Consider the following 23,447-nt stretch of genomic DNA (forward strand, 5'->3'; position numbering starts at 1 on the left):
GGGGATTTAAATGGCTGTCCAATAAGAAGCTACACCAGATGATGTTGTGGCTTCTCATTTGGCACCCGTTTTTTTTTTCCTGGAGGGAGATTTAAACCAGTTAACTTCACTGGTAAGTACAGATGAAGTCTCCGGATCCGACCCGGAGGGACGCTCCGGGGGCAATCCGCTGGCTGCCTGCTGAGGAATTTTGTTCGCCACATAGCGCGCGTTCACCCACTATTGCTTGTAAAAAGCCGAGTGAAGCATGCACGTGGTGCGGGGGTGAAGGGGGGGGGGGGGTCCTGTACGGGAGCCTTGAGGAGGACAAGATAAAACTGGAGCTCGAGAACGAGAGGTCCATGCAGCTGTAAATCGTGCAGTTTAGCTCCTGAGAGCCCTCGGTTTTCAAGATGTAAAAAATATTGGGGATTAAAAAAAAAAAAAATGAGTATGGGGGATGTCTGATTCTAAATCTGGAGAAAATATGAAATTATAGCAATCTGTCCAAATCAAGGAATGTTTATATCATAGTGTTTTAATTTGAGGAATTTTCATCTATGCATGAGATATAGAATGTTCTGCAGTCTGCTCTTCCACGTATGCAGAAGGGAAATAACCTTTCTTCCCATTGAGGGTACCGTACCACCAGCCACTGTCATCCTTTTGTTGAACTGTAAGATGATCACCTGCAGAAAGAAATATATTTTAACAGGGGTCACTTTGTTTGTGTCCGAGTGTAAACTTGCACACAAATGCTGATCTTCTATGTCAATACTTTGTATTAACACGGCATTAAGCATTCAACGTTTAAATGTCACTTTTCTCTCATCTAGAGTAGAGTACAAGACACGTTGAAATGACAACCCGGAAGTGGTCAGCTTTTAGAGCAATCCAGGGGGAGGGGGTCATAGGTGTGCCGCACAAAACGAGGGGGGCAGAGCACAAAGGGACACAAGGCAGGGGGGCGCAGGAGCATCTGGTTTAGTTCAGTGCTAGAGCTGCACCCGTCAATAGCAGAAGTTGTGAGATCTGATCCCACAAGGGCCCTTACATTGGTCAGTATTAGTTTTATGGAAATATTTTAGTAGGTGTGGGGTGTGACTCATTGAAATATACTTTGCATGTCTCATTAGCATATATTCCAGGTACCTCAGGTGTGCTCCTTTTTGAGCACAGAGGTCTCTCCCAATGTTATTTAGAGGGCGGTTTGAAAGGATGTACAGTATAGTCTCAATTTGAGATTAACACAACATCAGCAGGGATTTCCACAACTAGCAACTACTGGAATATTCCCCTAAGGCTTTCAGAGGGTTATTTTCTCTGGACTTTACTAGACACTTGTGGGTTCTGGACTGTCATGTTTGGTGCTGTATTATATGGGTACATGTTTTGCATATAGGTATTAAGTGGCTCTGCATTTCCTTTTATAAATACATTCCTGTTTTGCATAACATACTGTACACAGTATGCCCATTTTGCATTTATTTTTACTCCTGTCTACTGAGTTCTGGAGATCCTTACTACACCACACTTTATATCCTGAGTAATGGTTTCAATTAATGCAAAAATGTCAAATGACACAGGGGAGACAAGAGTTTTGCGCAACGAATTGAAAATAAAGATTATTTTCTTGGAGAGTAGATACTGTACACTGGATTTCAGGAAGGAAGCATATGAAACCATTGTGTAAACATATTTCAGACATGCATTGAACTTTTGAAATAAACTGCAAGAAAGCAGGAACGCTTAATGAAGCTGTTCCAAGAAAGGGTTTCCTAATATAATTCTACAGAGAGACGCCCCTTTTGTCTTCTGGTTTGTATCTACAGTATGAATAATAACTTTATTTTAATAATAACTTTATTTCATAAAGCGCTTCACACTTACAGTATAGCACGTGGTATGCCGCACAAAAGAAGTTTACAGGCACAGTCCCTGCCGAGATAGGCTTACAATCAAGGCCGCCAATAGAAATCCTGGGGCCCAGGACAAATTAAAGGAGTAGGCTTCCCCCTGATTAATCCACCCCAACTCTCCCCACAGCCAAACAACAAAATCAATAATCCTTGAACAACTATGTCGTTTGAAAATCTAATGACATCAATATCAATGTACAGAATAGAACTGAGCAGTCGAGTGATGTATTTTGTTTTACATTTTCAGATCTCATTTTTTCTCAATAACAAAAGCAAATCACACCGTTATTTTATTTGTATTAAGTCCGGCAGTAGGCAACTACTGGAGAAAAAGGGCATGGAAACTTCACAGAAAGTGATTCAAGTTCAGTAGGTGACACAGGCCAAATTGTAAAAGAATGGTGCTCTAGTCTACAAGTCACCAGTGTCTTCAGCTAAGCTACTGTAGTGTCACAACAAATGACAATAAATGTTATACATTTCCCATAAGAAGTCAATGTTTGTTCAGTACAGCCCTGTAGCATTCACACAGTGGGAGTCCCATTCAGACGCAGGGACCCCCGCTGTGTTAATCCCGATGGGCCATTAAGTCTCCTTACTGGGACTCCGCGAGCACAGATGAAGAAAAACCGGTGCTGCAGCGGTTTTCCGGATAGCAGTGCAACCAACCATAATGCTTCATCTGTATATCCAAATACAAGGGAAGCGGGCCTATGGGCAGGTCACATGTATGACTAATATGCCTTGCCAGACTCATAGTTACTAGTAACAATCATCATACAATTTGGTTTACCTTTTTATTAAACCCCATATCCTTAATCTAAACAGCAAAGCTTTTCAAATGCAGCCATTCTCTAAACCAGTTATATCTCCTTAGGCAACAACAGAATGATCCAGCTTTACAGTTTTGCAGATGGGTTACTGTATGTTTTTGCATAATAATATAGGTTGAACTTGATGGACATATCTTTTTTCAACCTCATCTACTATGTAACTATGTAACTATGTAAAACACTCACTGGACAAGTATCTTTTTCATGCTTGGGTCCAAAGCAGCAGCAATGTGTTCTCTGTTGTAATACATTTTGCACTTTTCTGTTTTAGTCATGCATGCCCTAGTGGTTTACATTATTAACCTTTAGAGTACCAGGGGTCCGGTGGTACTGGATGTAATGATGTGACCGGGCCCTGGATGCTGGAAACAGAAGTAGAGGGGGCTCCACTTCCATTTCGATCAGGCTGGCCTGTCTGTCGGAGAGGACCACCCAGTCCCCCGACGGAAAAAGAGCAAGTGCCCATGATGTACTTGGCACCTCATTACGGCACTGTAATGGCTAATAAAAGAGATAATGTCAAGGCTTTTTAAATACATTTAAATATTAGGCGACCCCAATTGATATATTATTATACACCCTTGAGGAATCTCAGGCCAAATGTATGAAGGCAATTTTATGTTCTATATACACTTGTTTTATTGATTGAAACTGAAGCAGTATTCCTAAATGTTGGGGACTCTGTGTTTCAATTGAATTATTCAAAGAGTTAAAGACACTGCCATTGGACCTTAGAATGTTGGGGTGCGCGTTGAGAATTTGCAAAATATTCCAAAGCTCACGGCAAATCTACCATTCCTCTCTCTGCCTGCCACAGAGCAGAGAAAGGAGCCTATCGATCTCCGTACACCGTGGGATGCCCCCACTCAGCAGCTTACATGTTTTAGGCATGTATGAAAACACATTATATGTAGCATATAGAGATAATTGTAGCTTTAGAGATAATTAAACATAGTAAAATTGGTTAGTGTTATAGTGGTGCATAAAATCTACTGGCAATCTGCCTGGTAAATTATATAAGGCCCAGCTGGTTTAAAATAAAGAAACAATAAAGCACTTTGATCTGGTTGCTCATTAAGCACATGCATCGGCATCCAGAACATGTTTTTGAGTCACAACACATAATGACAAAGAGGCCGTGCTGCCCGCCAGCCTGGCCTTAAGTAGGCCCTCTGGGAACTCCTCCCCTGGGCAAGGGAGGGAGGTGTGGGGGCAGGCCAGCAAGGGGAAGGCCAGACCCCCTGGTCATGAGGCCCCCCCGCCTATGGCTAGGGGGTCTGCTTTCCAGGTTTTCAGACACTGCATACTATACCTTTTTGTAAACTAAGCTCATCTTCTCTTTGAGGTTGATATGGGTATAAAACTTTGCATGAGCCATTTGCTTGATCATTCATTTCTGTTAATGAAAAGAATATTGTTGCGGTAGGATAATAGAACAGTTTCAAATCACATGTTTAAATTTAAAAAACTAAATACATTTGATCACAGTTGCAATACCAGTAAAGTTATGATGAAGTATCAAATGTACATTGAAAAATTTCTCAATGTAAAAGTTCTCTACAAATGTATAACCTTTCTATGACTTTAAAAAAAAATAACATTTTATCTGTTAAACTACTTATTAGAAATAATAGTCCCATTTAGTATTATTAAAACCTGAAATGTCTTAAAATACTGCTAAAATCACTTTCTCAGTCGGAATAATTAGTTTCATCTAAAAGAAAATCACCAAGCACTCAAAGTTAAAAGCCCTAGAATAGATTATAGTTAATAGTTTATTGCAATGTGCGTTTTCTACCTAAAAGTTGGAAATGAAATTGCACACTGAAGCTGCAAATTCACATATGACGTAGGTACTGTATACTATAGCTACAATTAGTTACAGAGATAAAAAGGACAAGTAGAATATGGCAATGAAACTGATACAATTCACAGCAACGACCGAGTCTCACATGCATGTGGCTAACAAATGTATTTTAAGACTGCAGAATTTTTTTTATTTGCTCTATTCCTTTAATAAATGCAACCAATTCCACTGTACATTGATTGCATGTAATATAAAGCACACTTACTATTTTTTGAAGTATTCTGTGCTTCTTCCAGGCTTAAACCATGTTCTTCTTTAGAAACCCTTTGTGACTGACGTCTTGACGGTCTTCTTGGATAATCAGTGGGATTGGGTACTATTGTACAATATTCTGCAGAGCGGGTGCTGCTTAACCTAGAACTCGGTCTCTTAGAAGTCCGCTCACTTTGAGAACGCTGCAGTTTTTTGGTATTGAAAGGACGGCATATTTGCACAGAGCAATGCTGGCAACCCTGTAAGTAGCATAAACATAAAACAGATGTCATGTTATATTTATCAATGCCTCTTCTAAACCAAGACTTCAGACCAGTTCCGGCTAATGAAGATTAATCTCATACTTGCTTCAAGTTCTGTGACCTTTTGTCAAATCCCATTAGAAAAACACATAATACAACTGTCTATATCATTTAATTTGTAAAGATACATGGAAAGGAAACTGTTGTGTTTATATAAGTACATAATTTAGAGCAAATATAAGAATGGAATCAGTTTCAGTGGAATCATAGCATCACTTTTTTTGGTCACTGTTAGGAACACCAAGAGCCTTATTCAATATGCTATGAAACTGTCTTTCACGTATTGATTTCGGCCCTACTGTATTATTTGAATGGATCTATTCTCCAGCACTTGGAAAGGTGCTTCGTATGTGTGTCGTATGTGTGTGTTTGTGTATATATATATATATATATATATATATATATATTTATATATATATATATATATATATATATATATATATATATATAAATAGGCAGCCTACCTTGGGCGGCCTATTTTGGACTACATGCCTAATACAGATCTTTTTGGAATATTGAACTTGAGTGTAGTCTTTTCTTACCGGACGCAAGAATGGTAATATTGTTTGAGACTAGCACCTGCTTTACATCTGATTACTTTGAGTGCAAGCTATGGATCTCTCTCTCTCTCTCTCTCTCTCTCTCTCTCTCTCTCTCTCTCTCTCTCTCTCTCTCTCTCTCTCTCTCTCACACACATACACACTCTACCGTCTCTCTCTCTCTCTCATCATATAAATAACAAATAATAGAGATAACACATAATGGGAAGACGTGCTGCAGACATAAAAGTTACATTTAGAAAAATGAGTGACTGCCACAAAGAGCTTACAATCTAATTGTATCATATCAAATAAGAGAGCAAAAGAGAAAAACCTAAAAGATACGAACACTGAAATCCATTTTGTTGGGAGAATATTTTCTGTAAATTATCTAAATTAAAAAGAGGCAGTCCAATCAGCACTTAAAAAATATATCTTTTTTTTTTTAGTATATGCCTCTTTTGATTACCTTTATTGAAAGCGAATCACCTACTGTAAGCTGCCGATCGATTCATTCTCCCTTTATGGATCAGGAAGGATCCTGCTTCTCAGGGTTCACTAAATAGCTGCCTTTCAGTTTCAATCAATCCTTCAGTCAGTGTAACTCAGCAGCTACAATGTATTCTTATATTACGGAGGTAACATTATATATTCTTACAGTTTACAGCTCAAACTGCTGGGAATATTGGCCACAAATGATCACAAACAGGAAAGTGTTACAAAGATCTTGCACTGCTGGGGAGGTGGGCTAAAGTCTGCTATAGAAATCAAAGGATGCACAGTATATTAAAACAAAGTAAAAATGGCATTCGGAGTTGAATAATAATTAATATATTTTTAAAAGGCAGTAAATATTATCTAATACTACCAACAACAAAAAAACCACGTGTAGGTTAATGCTTGGATTGCCTCTTTAAAGACAGGGTGTGGGAACCGCATTTATCACTTTTACAGCTCTGACAGTGGGCCATGTGGCAGATTTACACTTAGTTACTTTTGTTTCTGAAAAGCCATGAGATGTTACAGTAGGTAGTTAAAAATAGGCTGGTATAATTACCATTAGTAAACAGTACAACATGGTATTTTCACTTGGAAAGGTATGTGTGTATAGTGGTGGGGATTTTTCCCCCTGAAAATCAGCATATGCCTCAAGATATAGGCACTAAATACACGTGAATTGTAATTGTATTAAAATTAACAATATAATGTCATTACATAATACAGTCACAGGTTTTTATGTACTTTAATTGCTGACTGGCTATATTTTATTGGCTACTTTCAGTCCTCCTATATGTTGTTAATTATAATCTACTGCACACTGTAATTTACAGTAAGATAACATTGGTTTATTTCTAACACTTCCCACTATACCTTATTATACCTTTTACTGTAACTATATATGTTTGACATATAACTGGTAAATCACACTAGGCCTCACCTTCTCTTTCCATGTAATGATGCACTCTTTGCATGGGTGGGAAGGCGCAGGTCTCTTTTCACGTTCCGCCAGTGCTGACTCGAGTTTAAAGGAATTTGCTTCCAGAAGGTTTAGCTTTAAATTTGTCTAAAAGGCACAGAAAAAAAATTATGGTCAGTATAAAAAAAAGTGACAAAACCTCTACAGCGTACCGTATTGATAAGGAGAATGCACTGTTTAAGCAAATACACATCTAACACAGGTCCCCCGAACCTACCTTACCCGATAATCACAGAGCATACTGCAGCCAGGGATTCCAGGGTAAGGATGTGCAAATGATCTACTTTATCATGGATCGCTTTAAGCTTTAATTACCGTATTACACAGCTACCTGCCGTGTTACACAGCTTGTACAGCAAACCTGCTCACAGACAGCCTCTTCAACCTTTGAGTCTCATCAGTACAAGGGAGGCTGCTGGTTCTGCATTATGATACTGAGTATTATGGTTATGTAACAGGAACACAGATAAGTTACGGTGAGTAAAACAAAAGTTGCAAAAACTTTTCATTGTACAAAGTAATGATAAAGAAGACTTATGTCTCATACAGGTCTCACAAACATACTCCCACAGTAAGTCTATAAAAAGTAACAGTTACACAATGACTATACTTGTATTACGCAAAGTATCCATAACTAATTTATTGCATAACAGCCTGTTGGACAATCCTTTATGTCACACAATGTAAGATGATGCATACAGAAAGTGCCAAAGAATACATCATTCGTCTATGTACCTATCACTGTCATCAACCTTTAAAATGACTATAAAATCACACGCAGACTTCTGTGTGAAATCAAATGCACCATACAACAGAACCAATTGTTAGATGCGACAGAGAGAACAACTGCCCCATGCTACACATATACAGATGCAGGCACAAGTATCCGAACACTTGCCTTGGAAAATCTGGGGCAATCTCCCAGTAATGCTGCCACATTTCTGTGACATTTCTGCGGACAGACTCAGTTTGAATGGGATTGCCAGGGTCCCCCGCTGGGTTAATCCGATGGGCCATTAGTCTGTCTGCAGAAATGTCACAGAAATGTTGCAGCGTTACTGGGAGATTGCCCCAGATATTACTAGGCAAGTGTTCAGATACTCGTGGCGGCATCCGTACCGTATCAAAGGAATATGGGGCAAAACCGCAGAGAAAGAGTGCCATATCTAACATGGAGAGGAATCGCTTTTAAAGGGATGTTTTGATGATGAGTTTTCCATAGAAGGAGAAAATAAAAGGGTTACTCAATTAGATTGTTAGCTCTTCGGAGCAGGGACTCCACTTTCTAAATGTTAATTTTGTATGCCTGAAGCACTTATTCCCATGATCTGTTATTTTTATTATTTATAGGATTGTTACGTTTATTACTACTGTGAAGCGCTATGTACATTAATGGCGCTATATAAATAAAGACAAACATACATACATACATACATACATACATACATACATACATACATGTAGCTGACTCAAAAATACCATCCCCCTGCAATAGGGAAAGTAGTGGATAGAATCCACTACTTCACCCTCCTCCTCACCTTACACACACTACACTCACCCTCTCCACTCATATACATACACACAGCACACCTCCCTTTGTCTTACTTAAAACACACACCTCTAACCTCCCTCCCCCTCTCCGCGCCTGTCCATAACACATTGCCCCCGCCCCCCCCCCCCCCCCCCCAAACCTCTGCCCTGCCATATCCCTTCCTGTTCGTGTCCTGCGCTGCCTGGAGGCTGGGAAGGTAGAATGTACCCTTCCTCTCTCTCCTCTGTGCCGTGCTGAGAAAGAATAGACGTGAAACACAGCCTCACAGTCTCCAGACAGCAGGGCTGATGACAGATTTCCCAGGGTCCAGGAGTAGATTTTTGACGGGGCCCCCCATGTTGGTGAGCCCCCATTTCACACCTCGCAAGTCGCCTCCTCTATTTCGCCTCATCTTCCCATGTATTTTTCTCCCCCGTCTCACCCTTGCCCACTCTCTTCCTTACTCACTCTCTCCCCCCACCGCCCTTTTCCTCACTCCCTCTCTTACACTCCCTCTCTCCTCACTCTCCACCCTCTACATCAATTACCCCCCCTCGCCCTCACTCCCCTGCACTCATTCCCTCCCCCCCTCCCGGCCACACACACTATCCCCCACTAATAATTACCCCCACCAGAAAATACATATAAAAAAAAGTTCCCCTCACACCACACAGTAACCGAGCCGTGTGGACAGCTGGTTTAAAAAGAAAGTTTAGGTCTCCCAGAACTATGTCTTCACTGCTGAGCAGAATTAGTAGATCATCATAATTACCTCAATTCGTATACTGTAGTATATGGTTGTTGTAGAGGTAAAAGTCTTTAACTACATTCTTTGAGTACTGAGGAAAGGGCTATTAAAGCTTCTTTTTGATATTATTCCAAAATCATACTTAGTAAGTTTTATGTTTTGGTAACTCTGAACTATGACAAAATAGGCAGTTAATGAGTTTTTCAATACAAGTACTGTATCAAGAAATTCCAACTCAGGAAGTGCATTTAGTGAGTTTTTGCAAAAAAATGCACTTAATGAGTTACCTCTACAACGATGATATATTCAAATAGTTTGAATAAACTGTACCTCTTCTAACAGCGCTGCTGTGTCTTCTTCCGTTTTCTCATCTGAAAATGCTGGATTTTCTGTATAAGCTTTCACCATCTTCTCCAACCCTAAAATGATATGTAACCACCGCAAATCAAAACTTTATATATGTACTGGTATATATATTTATTAAGATTACAAATCCTAAGGATCATATGTTTTTATTTGCTTGTTTTTACCTCTCTTTAGTTTTTCTTCACTTCGCATAAAGATATTTAGCTACATTACTTTTACTATAAGTAGTTAAAGCTTTACAATGCTGCCTTCCATTTTGTCATCTTTTGTTCTATTACCATCCTATCATTGATACTTGTAACATGACATCCCAGTCTAAAATTTAACATTTTGGGGTGATGCCTATTCCATCATCAGACCTCAGACTTGCCTAGTTTTGGGGCAGAGTCACTAACCCCTCCCCCAGTCATATAAGATGTTTCATTCCCAAATAATAGAGAGATTTCAGGATGTAGCATGCTCCATAGTGAGTGAAGTTGTTCTACCTCACCCAATCAGGGGGTGAGGGAGTGACGACTATCCCCAAGGGCCCCAAGCATTTGGGGGCGTAGTCTGGGACAATGCGACCGCAAGATGCAAGTGAAGGTGTTCATCCATAGGGTGCTATGAAGTACCTCTCTTGCGTGGGAGATGGAATCTGCTGGCTGCCAAAAAATGGTGCAACGTTCCATGTCTCCTGTCTAACTTACTGGAAAGAGGTTCCTTTGGGGTCACTTTCTCTCCCTGGCAGATCCCTACAGGATGGAGGTGCGGCACCAGATGACGTTCCCTTGCATTTTCCCATACCAGAGCGAAAACTCAGGCTTCCTGACAGACAACAGGTGAGCCAATACAGCACCAAGGTACTCCCGTAACAGCCAAATCTCCCTGGGGGGGAGGGGGGGGGGGGCTGCCTTGGAAGTGTATTGTATTATAGGTATAAGATATTGATCTGAAGAGGTCTATTCAAGATCCTTCTCCCGCTTCCTCAGTTGAGAGTGTTAGTTAGAAGACTTGTTTGAGAGTGTTAGTTAGAAGACTGATGTTGGGGTCCAATCACCTATCTGTTGCCATTTCTCCTAAGTTTTAGACTTTGTCCAAACACTGACAAATGTCACACCGGTTAAACATTGTCTTTACTGTTTTCCTCGATATGTGGAAAAATGACAAAAAATAATAATAATCATAGTGTATACTGTAAACACATTACATAAAAACATAAAACATAAAAGAATACTAACTCACAACATGGAACGTGTAACACAGAAGCTGATGAAATCAAACTAATGTATTAAGACAAGGATGCCTGTTGCAGCGTGTCATCAGAGGTTAAAACCAGAAACCTACTTACAACAGGACCGGAAATACAAGCATAAGAACACCAGGCAGTATCGAGTTCCTCTGGGCGAAGAAAAATCCTCTGCAGACACCTACACAAGGGGTGGGGGGGGTGATCGTACACTCCTCCTGTTGGCCGCACGGAACCCAGCAAACAGCAGACGCAGCTCCACACAGGGACCGCTCCTACACGTGTACTTGTGAGGGGATCCACCGCGTGACGCACTTCCGGTACTTCCAAGGCGCCATGACCTCTGACCCTATGCGTTTTGTGATAACGTCACTTCCTCAGGGGTTTGGATTGGTTGAGGTGAAGTACCCATATATACACCTCAGACGGTAGTGATTGGTGCAAACTAAAGCCACAATCAAATGAAGTTTAAAGCAACAGCTTCTAGGACTAACTAAACAGGGACATACAAAGGGTTAATGACAATAACCCTACAGAAAACAAAAAAACACAATGAACAACTACTATGTACTAACACTTGTTAAAACTACTGTTATACAATTGGGAATGAATAAAAATGCATTTATACTAAAAATGGTTAATTATTGCATTGGTACCGAACCTAAGCATAATCAACTAAAAAAGAGACCTGACCAAGCAGATTTTAGGAAAGTTGTATCCAGATTAACCAACATTAAAGAATTTAATCCATTCTCATTTTGCCAAAAAAAACCTTCGGTCAATGTTTAAACCATTCGGTGAGAGGGTCCTAAGCTCATAGATCCAGAAGGCTTCTCGCCTACTGACCTGATTGAGCTTATCGCCCCCCCCCCCCCCCTCCAACTGGTAGTGGTAGATTCAATTGCCTGACACTTCAGTCCCTTAGGGCCCTGGTTATGACACATCAAAAAATGATGTGACACACTGTGTGTTGCTAAGCCTTTTTTAATGTTAAAAATGTGCTCAAATACTCTTCTTTGAAGGGACCTTCCAGTCCGCCCCACATATTGTAGGCCACAGGGACAGGTAAGTAAATATACAACATATGTTGAATGGCAATTGATAAAAGATTTAATTGAATAGACCTTGGAGGTAACATTGGATTTAAATGTTGCTACAGCCGCGCCATAGGCACAGGCGGTACACCTTGTACACGTAAAGAAGCCTTTAACTGCGTTAGATGAGTTGGACTTTTTCCTGGATAGAGGACAACTAGGTGCTACCATAGACTTCAGATTATTGGCCTTGGTAAAGATAATATTTGGAGTGGGGGTCAGTACCTCTGCCAGAGTGTTATCTCTTAATAAAATTGGCCAATACTTCTTTAAAGTGTGTCTGATACGTGGTGCCATTTGATTATATTGAGTGACAAACGTGTAGGAGCAGTCCCTGTGTGGAGCTGCGTCTGCTGGGCTGTTTGCTGGGTTCCGTGCGGCCAACAGGAGGAGTGTGCGATCGCCCCCCACCCCCTTGTGCAGGTGTCTGCAGAGGATTTTTCTTCACCCAGAGGAACTCGATACTGCCTGGTGTTCTTATGCTTGTTTTTCCGGTCCTGTTGTAAGTAGGTTTCTGGTATTAACCCCTGATGACCCGCTGCAACAGGCATCCTTGTCTTAATAAATTAGTTTGATTTCATCAGCTTCTGTGTTACACGTTCCATGTTGTGAGTTAGTATTGTTTTATGTTTTTATGTAATGTGTTTACAGTATACACTATGATTATTATTATTTTTTGTCATTTTTCCACATATCACGGATCCACTGAGTGAAGCCTGATTCATCATTGATTGGACTATGCTTTGGACTCATTGGACATTTCATTCACTGTTTCGACGCTGGTCTGTATTTTTTTTTGTTGTGCTCTTTCTGTTGCTGGTTCTACCAGTCCTTACCTGGCTGCCCCATTTTCTTTTCTCAGCATAATTTTGTCCCTATTGGTATTATTGTTTTAGGATTAACACTGTAGAAACACAATTCTTTTTGTCATTTACTGTTTTCCTAGGAAACCTTGGGTTCCCCGGACATCCTTAAAAGGTTACCTGTAATTTTCAGGTCATTTTAAAATTGTACCAAATACAGAAGAATTTACAATGCATCTGATCTAAGACACACTATTAGAGAGGGTTGGGGTTCCATACAAATCATCTGATCTCAGACGCGCTATTAGAGAGGGTTGGGGTTCCTTACAATGCATCTGATCTCAGACTCACTGTTAGAGAGGGTTGGGGTTCCTTACAATGCATCTGATCTCAGACTCCCTGTTAGAGAGGGTTGGGGGTTCCTCAGAATTTCACATAGGGTTCATTAACCAAAATAAGGTCGGACACCACTGGTTTAGAGGGTCTGCGCAGGAAGACTCCAGAAACAGCATGTTGGGATCATTCATTTATCAATGTTTCAGGAGTGCAACTGGAAAAGGGTTTATAGTATGTGACACTATTATAAGATTTGTTTTATAAACATTTGTTTTAGGTTGTCTTACACTATATTTTAATCTATAAAGAGCTTTTAAAATCAATGGGTACAAAACTGCAAGTTATAATTGATGAAGAAACATGAGGTTTTTAAGGCTTTCTACATTATAACTTCATCATGAAGAACTCTTGTGTTGATCCATTGACTGGTATCATAATTTACAAATAAATCTACGGTTCTATATGCCCTATATGGCTACATCATATACAACATCATATACAGTACAATTAAGGAACATTCCTTGCATTGTTCCCAGCATGCATTACAAAAGTATAGGAAGTAGGACAGAGCTATAGAAGGACCACACGAGTATTGTATTGCAATTTGAGAAGACTTACATAAGTTCCACTTATATTTTGCAAGCATTAAACCATTTGTACATGATATATTTATATGAACCAGGCTTAAAAGTGAGTTTAGTGTGAAAATGTACACTTAGCTGGCTGAGTAATTGCAAATACAGTACAATTAGCAGTGGTAGGCAGTCCAAGGGCCTTGGGAGGCTGTATTTGGCCTATGGGCCGCAAGTAAAGAGCTGTGCTGTAGAATAGGGTTAGATATATTTCAAAGTTGTCTACATACTGTTTACATACATATCCTAGAATAGCATCTGAGGAAATCGTACAACTTTTGCAGCTGATCGACATCAAACATATATTACACATTATCAACCTCAATTCTCATATGTACAATATGCCTAGAGGTTAGCAAAGTTAAGTCATGTCAGCTAATTTTATGTTGACAAATTCATTTCAGGATCAGTACAATCAATGAATGGGCTTAATCTCACCATCCTTGTCTCGTGATGCTTTCTGTATGTCACATTGAAGCCTTTCCACCTTAATTTTCATGGAAGCTATTCTTCTGACTTCATCCATTACACTGGAGCCATCTTCCTCCTATTTGAAAAATGTAAAGCAAATATGGCGGTGACCTTTTTTTAATGTTGGTTCTTTAAAACTAAACATATATTTTTATATATTGACATTTTAAATTCTAGAACAAAACTGTCTTTTTACAATGTATGGAACGTACATAGTAATCCAGCAGCAGAAATTCTGATTTGTTGTCTTCAGAAAAAATAGTTGTTTCTTCCATGAATGTCTGAATATCTTTTTCAACATCAATGTTTTTAATAGCCTGGTCAATTTGGCTCTGACACTACAAAATACAGAAGTAAAATGTTCAGAAATGTATTAAAGTCAAACTTTTTTAATTTAATCAAGATTATTGACAATTGCTACTAGACTAAAAACATCACTTACTGTGTTCAGTGTTTGTCCAAAGTTTGAAACGTGCTGGTTATATCGTGTAAGAATATGAGAAAGGAGTTGTATTCTTTCTTTTTCCAGCTCTTGAATACTCTTGAATATAGTATGGAAAAGTAAATACAACATCAAACAAGCAAAACCATTGGTTAACATCAAATATTTACTATAATTTGGGGCTGTAGAAAGATTTCAGCCTTTTATATGTTGAACATTTTAAGAAATACAAATCTACAGCACACATACTTAAGTCTCTTGCTTAAAGCCTTATTTTAGACTGATTATGTTGTTAAAGGTACTGAAAATGTAATATACAGTACAGTTTATCGTGGACCTAGTATATCATAGCTGATAAGGTTAATTGCTTTAAATGAGAGGGATTTGTGTTTTTCAGACTATAAAAAGTATGATGTTATTACAACCATGAGTTGGCTGATGCTAAAAATGAGTGAGAATGCCTTCTAATGAGTAAAACACACATATTTAGCATTAGTTGTTCCACTGACAAATCTTTACAAGCAGATTTTTATTTTATATTTCAATATTATATTCCAATTCACAATTTTAGGTCAATAAGCAGTGTTATGTTCTGCCAAAATTGACATCCAAGAATGGATTTTTATTTACATCACAGTATAGGCACAATAAACACAGACTGAACAACAAATAAGAATGTGTGCTGTGACATAGATTGGAAATAAATGTGGTTTGTGTTTATACCTGGCATGTAACTTTGAAGACTTTTTATTTCAGCGTCACTACAAATATCAGGATTGGACTATGTCTAGTTCATGTTTTAAGAAGCAGTCCCACTGAGACAAGCACCTAATTTGGTGAGTTTGCTCTTGGTATTTTAGTTGAAAAATAAGATTTCCAACTATGAATGGTGGTCAGTGTACTTCAGGTATGTAAAGTATCTTTCAGCTTTTTAATTACTATACATACATACAATGAAATAACACATCTTTTTTTGTACTACTGATGTGTTGGCCTTTCATTTATTTTTGGTCCTGAATTACAGTACACTTTGTGGATTTGTGAATTCCATTCGATCCAGCAGTGTGATTATTTTTCCGAATACGAACAAAATATGAGCCAAAACCCCAGAAAGGCTCATCCGTTGATTCCTTTTAAATGAAATGATTAACATTTTTATTAAAAAAATACATTAAATAAGTTTTGGTGGGTAAAAAAGTGTGAAAATCTCTCCACCGTACAGTGCACAGCAAATAAAAATATCACTTGTGAGCACATTAACATATCTCAGACAGGTCTGCAACCCTGATATTTACCATTATCTCCTAGCATACAGTGCTCCTTTGCATGTCATTTCCCAGAATCCCTGGCTGTAGTGAAAGCACTGTATTCAAAAATATATGGGTGAAAAGCAGGGTTGCAGTCCTTTTCTTAGACGTGCTCACAAGTGATATTTTTATTTACTATAAAAAACAGCATACGTTTGCCAAAAGGTTAAACAAATGTGACCAATTTTCCAAGACATTTTAGCTTTCCCCCTAATTTGTTTTAAAATCATGAACCAAATCCCCATTTTTTAAAAACCAAACCACCAATGAAATTGCCCAGTCAGAACATGTGTAACCTACCCGGAGGGCTGCGGTCACCTTTCAAACAGTTACTGTACAGCAGACAAAGCGAGTTACAACATTGCGCGATTTAGTACTTTCCAGCAATCGGTGCAAAAACATCCACTAAAGGGGTATATTGTATCATATACAGTATAATCATGGTGATGGTGACTATTCGTTGCTACTTGCACACTCTCATTGAGAACTGATTGGCGAGTGCTGTCCACACCATATTGTTAGTTGAGAAATAAAAAAAACAATAATTGTAAATAATAAATTCCTTTCATTTTGCTGTAATAACGCAACCATTTTCCACAAAAAAAGATTATTGTGAGGAGGTGGTTATTATTATTATTAATAATAATAATAATAATAATAATAATAATCAATACTGAAAACCACAAAAGCAATAAAAATTTCAGATATAAATATACTGTATGTAATACTTAAGTACCTAATACCTTAACATAAAAAACCTAAAGTGCATATTCTGCAATATTTTAAACTGCAATTCTTATTCTTTTGGATCAGACCACACTTAGCTTCAGTCCATTGCATTTTTTTTAATTACTCATTTCTAAAAATATATCTTTTGTTTAAATGCTTTTCAGGTTGTGAAACATTATTGACTATGACAGTAATAGGATCCGTCAAAACAAGATAGATTTACGTTCTTGAATACTTAGAGATCAATTCAAAGAAATGAATCAAATAACACAAGATCCTTACTGAATTTCAACTAGTATGCTGCTATATGAGTCCTGCACATTGTTTAGCAATCTGTCACAGGGTTAGGAAAGGGATTACATTCTGCCTCATACCTTGTGACCAGAATAAACACACACCACAGTATTCTCACAATTGCTACCACTTCATGTACAGGGTATCATGCTGTCATTTTAAGAAATCAGCAGCTAGAAGGAGATCTAACTAAAAAGGTAGGTCTTAAAGCCGCAGTCCAAGCAACATGTGTTTTTTTGTTCTTTTTAATAAGATTGAAGCAGAGGGTCTCTGGAGCTGAACCGCTTTGATTTTAGCTCCAGGGAAGCCCAGCTTCCTGAGATACTGTACTTTTGTGGAAGGTGCCAATATCTCTCAACAGCTTAAAAACCCACGGTCACACAGGCCAATAGGAAAACATCAGGGATGATGTCATGGCTTATGTGACGCTGGACATTTAAGCCACCATTTCAATATCAACAATTAACCAAGTTGAAGCTGCTACCGGCGCCCCCTTCTGACGTAAGAATTTTGGGAAGCAGGGGGACCCCGGAGCTGAAATCAACACGGTTCAGCTCCGTTGACCCCTCCTTCAAACTTACATGTAACACCCTTTCCCCTATGCCTAAGGGAAACAGCGGACGATCACGCGTGCTGCTGTAACTGTGAGGCTTACAGGAAGCCAAAGCCTACGCTCCTGGGGAGCCTAGGATGCAATCTCTCTCGGTGCAGCACCTACACCTATGAGGATCCCAGCGTAGGTGGGATTGGCCCCTTATAGGAAACAATACTCATAATAATAACACAACCAATGTATATAAAAACACTTTACTCATACACAATAAATTGCACCAACATAACAATACAATGCACTATACACAATATGTAAAGGTGGTGCCCCCAAAGTACTGGGGGTGCCCAGGGCACCTGAAACCCTGATGTCCGCAGAGCAATCCCACCCAAATGTGAGGTAGCGCTACCACCCCCCCTTATGAACCATTGATGCACGTGTGATATCTGCCTGGGTACTCCTGTACACCAGGGGCAGTTTGCAGTCTTAGCTGAGGCAGGTCTCAAGCAGAGGGGTCTCATACAGCAATCCCCTTTCACCTAAGGATCCTGGCCTCCATGCAGTGCGAGCTCCAGCTGGAGTGTCTTACACAAAGTCTCTCAACCCTGCAGTCTATAACATAAGGGGTGATACCTGCAGTATGGCAGTCCCTGCAATACCCAACTAGAATTACAGGGGCTATCTGGGGCCTAAGGGGCAAGATCTAGCCTAGTATAGGAAGCTACTGCTCCCTGGACTCTACCTTCTCTTCCTCCAGCTCCCTCGTGTCTATTGGTCACCTTACTGGTCCCGCGGAAGAGTCCTGAGACCAAAAATGGCCGCTCGCACCTTTTTAGGCAAGATCTTCTGGGACTTGTAGTCGTTGGTTGCATTTTTCACTCCTCCAAGTTGGCCGCCGCTCCGGCCGCAAGCGCGCCGGACACAAAATGGCCACTGCCACTTCTCCCCAATCGCATTGAGCAATTCCCCGCACCGGAGGCAGGGTAGGGGGGGAATCAGCTACATCCTCCCCCTGGTGGAGAATTCAATGTCCCCGCTTGAGAAAACATACAACGTATTATATAGTAAAAATAAATTTCCTAACTTTTATATAAAGAAAAATAACAGTATAACATGTACATACTTAAATGGCATTTAACACTTCTGTCAGAATTATCATTATGAAAGCTAGCTAACTTGCACCGAGACGACTACTGAGATTCATAGTGGGGTGCCTCTAATGAATCGTAAGCTACCCTCATTGGCGTACGTCTCGGTCTTTGGCTCCGACGTATTTCTTCTACTTCTTCGAATTCTTCGTGGTCATAGAGGCTACCATCGGCTTGAGGCCCTGATCCTCTCATAGAGTGAATGTGATTAACACCCTTTTGGGTGAAGATAGGACTATTTGGGTCCAGAGAACGATTGGCTGCTTCAACTGTGAATGGTTCCGGATTTCCAGAGCCACTGCCTGATCCTTTGTGGGTGTTTAAAGACATCCCTCCTAGGGGATCCTGCATTTCCTCAGAGGACAGATCCAGTATACCATTCGACTCTTCTTCTTGACTTGCAGTTGAAGGTTCAACTTCACGTTCCCCCACTTGAGGAATGGGTAATAGGTGATTGCGATGCCAGACAATTACCCTGCCTTTGGTATCCTTCATGTGGTAAACAGGGAGGCCAGGCATCTGGGATTCCACCTCAAAGGGAACTTCTCTCCAACGTCAACGAGCTTATGCTTCCTCGGTATTCCCAGATTTCATAGAAGAACCTTGTCTCCAGACTGAAGCTCCCAATATCATACCTATCAATTGTACCTCCACTTGTTGTTCTTGTTTAGCTTGGCGGTGGCTTCTTCCACCAAATGATGCGCTCACTGGAGGTTGTCCTTCAGCCGTTGTACATACTGGTAGTATGTGGTATTGGAGACTCCAAACATGAAGGAAAGGAGGAGCACACAGGAGACTTGATTTGAGTTTTGAAAAACTTCAATAAGTGTTCACAGCATCAGAGCTTTAGTACAGATAACGTTTCAGGACTAATGTGTCCCTTCCTCAGACCCGGCAACCGGGCTTCTCAGTTAAACATTATGAAGTAAGGTGAATAGTTGGTGAGCTCGTACCTGGGGCAATTATAAGCATGCACAAAAAGCTCCACCTGCTTGCTCCATCCTGCCTTCTTGGAGTCCTTTAGAGTGCCCAACATATCCAGTAGGGTCCGGTTGAACCATTCCAGTAGAGCAGCTCCCTCAGCTCCCTCAGGATGAATCGGAGTTGTTCTGGATTTTTCGATATTTAGCAGCTTCAGCAACTCTCGGCGAGCTTGCTTTCAAGTCCTGCACTTGATCCGAGTGTATGCGGTTTGGTAGCCCGTAGTGTACCTCTCCATAGGACCTTAGCCACCGTGAGGGCCTTCACAGGAAATCCATAGAAACGAGATCCATAGGACCCGTGCTCCTCAGATGGGCCATTGGGCCTGCTCTGGTAGGCAGGGTATACCGCTGGATATACAGCAAGCATTTGCGGCAATGATATTCCACCAATTCCCTCATCTTGGGCCAGAAGAAACGGTCTCGTATTAGACCGAAGGTCTTGTCCACTTCCAGATGTCCATGGTCATCGTGTAGGGATCGTAGAACCATATTCTGTAGGTTCCTGGGTAGAACCAGTTGTTTCTATCGGGATGGTTGTGGTACGGAACCATCCGGTAGAGTAGACTATTATCGATCTGGAACTTATCCCATTCTCGCATAAGAATAGCGACTGTGTCCGGTGGAGCAAGTTTCACCGAGAGATTCCGGGTTGTGAATAGGCTGATGTACAGCTCTAGCCACTGGATCTCGCATTTGTTGATGGATGAGTTCTTGCCATCTTATTACAGTGTCTGGAGTTACGGACATGCCCTCAGGACGACAGTAAGTGCTCCGGATTGATAGCCCAGTGAACCTGCCACTCGAAGCACAGAGAACGATATGTTTCCATCTAGTACGACGGATGTGGAACACATAGCCCGAATCCCAGGCCTGGGAATCTCTTCCTACCCTCCGTCGTCAGAGACTGGGTTCAGTCTGGGTCCTCTGGATTGAGCGTCAGCTACCACATTCAGGGGGCCCAGCTTGTACTTCAGAGAGTCTTCTCCTGGTCTTCGGAGCCCAGGGGTACCTGGTTGTACCCAGACTGCAGATCCAGCACCCTGAACCATTGGCTGCCCAACAGGGCACTGAGGATCTCCTCTATCCGGGGCAGAGTGAATTGGTCCGGAACTGTGCGACTGTTCAGGGTGCGATAATCCACACATAGGCATACAGAGCCTTTCTTCTTCCTCACCACCACGACGGGTGAGGCGTAGGGACTGCAGGACTACTAGTCTAGTAATACGCGGAGACGTATATCCCTTCGATTGATACTCTCACTATTGCCGTAGGGCCCACTCCACTATATGCCTCCAGAGACCACCCTGGTTCGGAATCGCTGGGGGGAGGGGTCTTAGTAGAACTAGTCAGGAGTTCTTTCATGCGATTGACGTAGGACCTGGCTGTAGTGGTGAAGGGGTTTGACTGATTGCAGTCCTTTGCCAGGTGACCCTCTTTGTTGCAAGTGTAACGGTGTGAACACCGGGTTGCACCAGCGCTAGCTGTAGTGACCGGATTCCGGGGCACCCTGGAGGCGGAGACAGGTGCCACTGAAGGAGGCTTATCCTCTGCACTTTCCGTATCAGACGGCTTCTGGGACGAAGCCCCTTTGGTCTCTCCCTTGCGGGAATCTTTAGGTTTCTTGGGGGGGTGTAAACGTGTATGGGTCTCATGCCCTTTCACCAGGCCCAATAGCCCCTCCAAGGTAGGAGAACTTCCTTGTAGCAGGGAACACCGGATCATGGTAGCTATATGATGGATGGGTATAGATCCCCTTAAGTACTGTTTTCTGCGATATTCATCAACTTCGGAGGCTGGAATTATATCTTGGGAACGTAGGGTCCATAAAACTAACTGTATCGTTGAATAAACTCGGACACCTTTTCCCCTTCTTTCTGTTTAAGACTATAGAACTAGAGTTCGCTCTTGTCCTCATCTAGTAAAACTGATCTACAGTATGCTGAAAATGAACTCAAAATGAGATTTGATAACCTTACTTTACATTTTGTAATCCATATGTTACCGTATTTTTTAATAATATTGTTTTGCTATCTAACGCTGACTGTGTAAATGGAGGAGTACAAGAATGTTATAGGTACAATGAGTCCCTGCCCAGTAGAGCTTACAATCTAATTTTTGTGCCTGCGGGAAACTAGGAGACTTATCCAAGTTCACAATGAGATGCTGGCACTGGGATTCAAACCAGGTTCATCCACTTTACAGGCATTGACATTGCCATGACAGTTACGCAACATGAAACAAACCTTTGCATAACTTTAATTTGTTAAACAGCTACATAGAGAAAAGTCAATATGCACTAAATACACTATAAGGAAAAGCCTTTTCCATCCAGAGTATTGTAGAATATTGGCAGATACTCTATATGTGGCTAAAATTCCCCCCTGCCGTTTATGTTGTGTGGTGATGACTGACCTGTCAATCACCACTGTGACCGGCAACAGTGCTCCCGAGCAACATGACAGCTGGGTCTGGCGCACTGGGGCTGGCAGCAACAGTCACTGAGGAGAATGGAGGGAATCAGATCATCGGAGAGCAGGAGGCAGAGGTCGTATGAGGGCTGCGTCCCAAGCTAGTTGGAGGGCTGGGGGTGGAGCTAGTCAGAGCTAGTCAGAGCCCATCCCTACTCTCAATGCACACAGGAGGAGGGGGTGAATCTGTGTGAGAGAGAGAGAGTCCGTTTGAGAGACAAAGCATGTGTAAATGTCATTATTGTCTGTGTGTGTGTGTGAGAGAGAGAGAGAGAGAGAGAGAGAGAGAGAGAGAGAGAGAGAGAGAGAGAGAGAGAGAGAGAGCGTTAGTAGAGTGTGTGAAAGAGAGAGCGAGTCAATAGAGTCTGTGTGTGAAAGAGAGAGAGTCAGTAGGGTGTGTGAAATAGAGAGAGTCAGTAGAGTGTGTGAAAGAGAGTCAATAGAGTCTGTGTGTGAAAGAGAGAGAGTCGGTATAGAGTGTGTGAAAGAGAGAGAGAGAGAGAGAGTCAGTAGAGTCTGTGTGAAAAAGAGAGTCGGTAGATTCTGTGTGGGAGAGAGTCAGGAGAGTCAGGAGAGTTGGTGTGAGAGAGATACAGTAGAGTCTGTTGGTGAGGTAGTCTGTGTGTGTGTTAGTGTGTCACAGATACACACTGATTCACTCACAGTGACACAGAACCGCTGACAGGAGGGTGGTACCGTGAACACATACCACTTCCCCTTCACCCGCGTCTAACAAAACGCTGGCTCCTAAGAATTATATCTGGCTCCTAAGTATTCTATTATTTTGTCCACCTCTGAATTTGACTAGGACAGATGAAAAGGATAAAATTCCGAAAACACTTTGGCAGATAATCTTGGATGTCAATATTACATGGTAATTTCAAATCTTACAGTACATCAGATGCTGTACCACACTCAGATACATTAGTACCAAACATATGAGTGACTATTAACCAAAACTTAACTTTTTCCTCTGACTGACTTAAAAACACTTTTACTTTTAAAGATTATCTCCCCTAAGTGAGGACTGTGACATCATCAGACTAAAATTCCAGTTTCATCTCATTCTATCTTCCATGTTGTTATATCTCGTGTGCGGCGATGTATTGAGGGAGATTTTCCCATTGGAAAGATTCTTGGAAGTTTTGGAAAAGGATTTTTTTGGAAAAGGGGGGTTGGGGAGGGGCT

The 23,447-nt window shown here is 41.0% G+C and overlaps 1 protein-coding gene across 2 annotated transcripts in view; it reads right to left on the reverse strand.

The window, feature by feature from the left end:
* Positions 1 to 23,447, reverse strand: part of NOSTRIN (nitric oxide synthase trafficking) — a 36,234-nt gene continuing 12,787 nt past the window's right edge. For both annotated transcript variants that reach the window (XM_075609158.1, XM_075609157.1), the window contains 8 exons: positions 14,781 to 14,879; positions 14,551 to 14,676; positions 14,306 to 14,414; positions 9,739 to 9,827; positions 7,091 to 7,216; positions 4,804 to 5,050; positions 4,044 to 4,127; positions 1 to 668 (listed from right to left, as the gene is read on the reverse strand). In XM_075609158.1, the coding sequence (XP_075465273.1) occupies positions 538 to 668; positions 4,044 to 4,127; positions 4,804 to 5,050; positions 7,091 to 7,216; positions 9,739 to 9,827; positions 14,306 to 14,414; positions 14,551 to 14,676; positions 14,781 to 14,879 (1,011 nt within the window). In that variant the 3' untranslated portion in view covers positions 1 to 537. The remainder of the gene's footprint in view (positions 669 to 4,043; positions 4,128 to 4,803; positions 5,051 to 7,090; positions 7,217 to 9,738; positions 9,828 to 14,305; positions 14,415 to 14,550; positions 14,677 to 14,780; positions 14,880 to 23,447) is intronic.

The sequence above is a fragment of the Ascaphus truei genome, chromosome 7, assembly GCF_040206685.1.
Source record: "Ascaphus truei isolate aAscTru1 chromosome 7, aAscTru1.hap1, whole genome shotgun sequence".
NCBI classification, from domain to species: domain Eukaryota; kingdom Metazoa; phylum Chordata; class Amphibia; order Anura; family Ascaphidae; genus Ascaphus; species Ascaphus truei.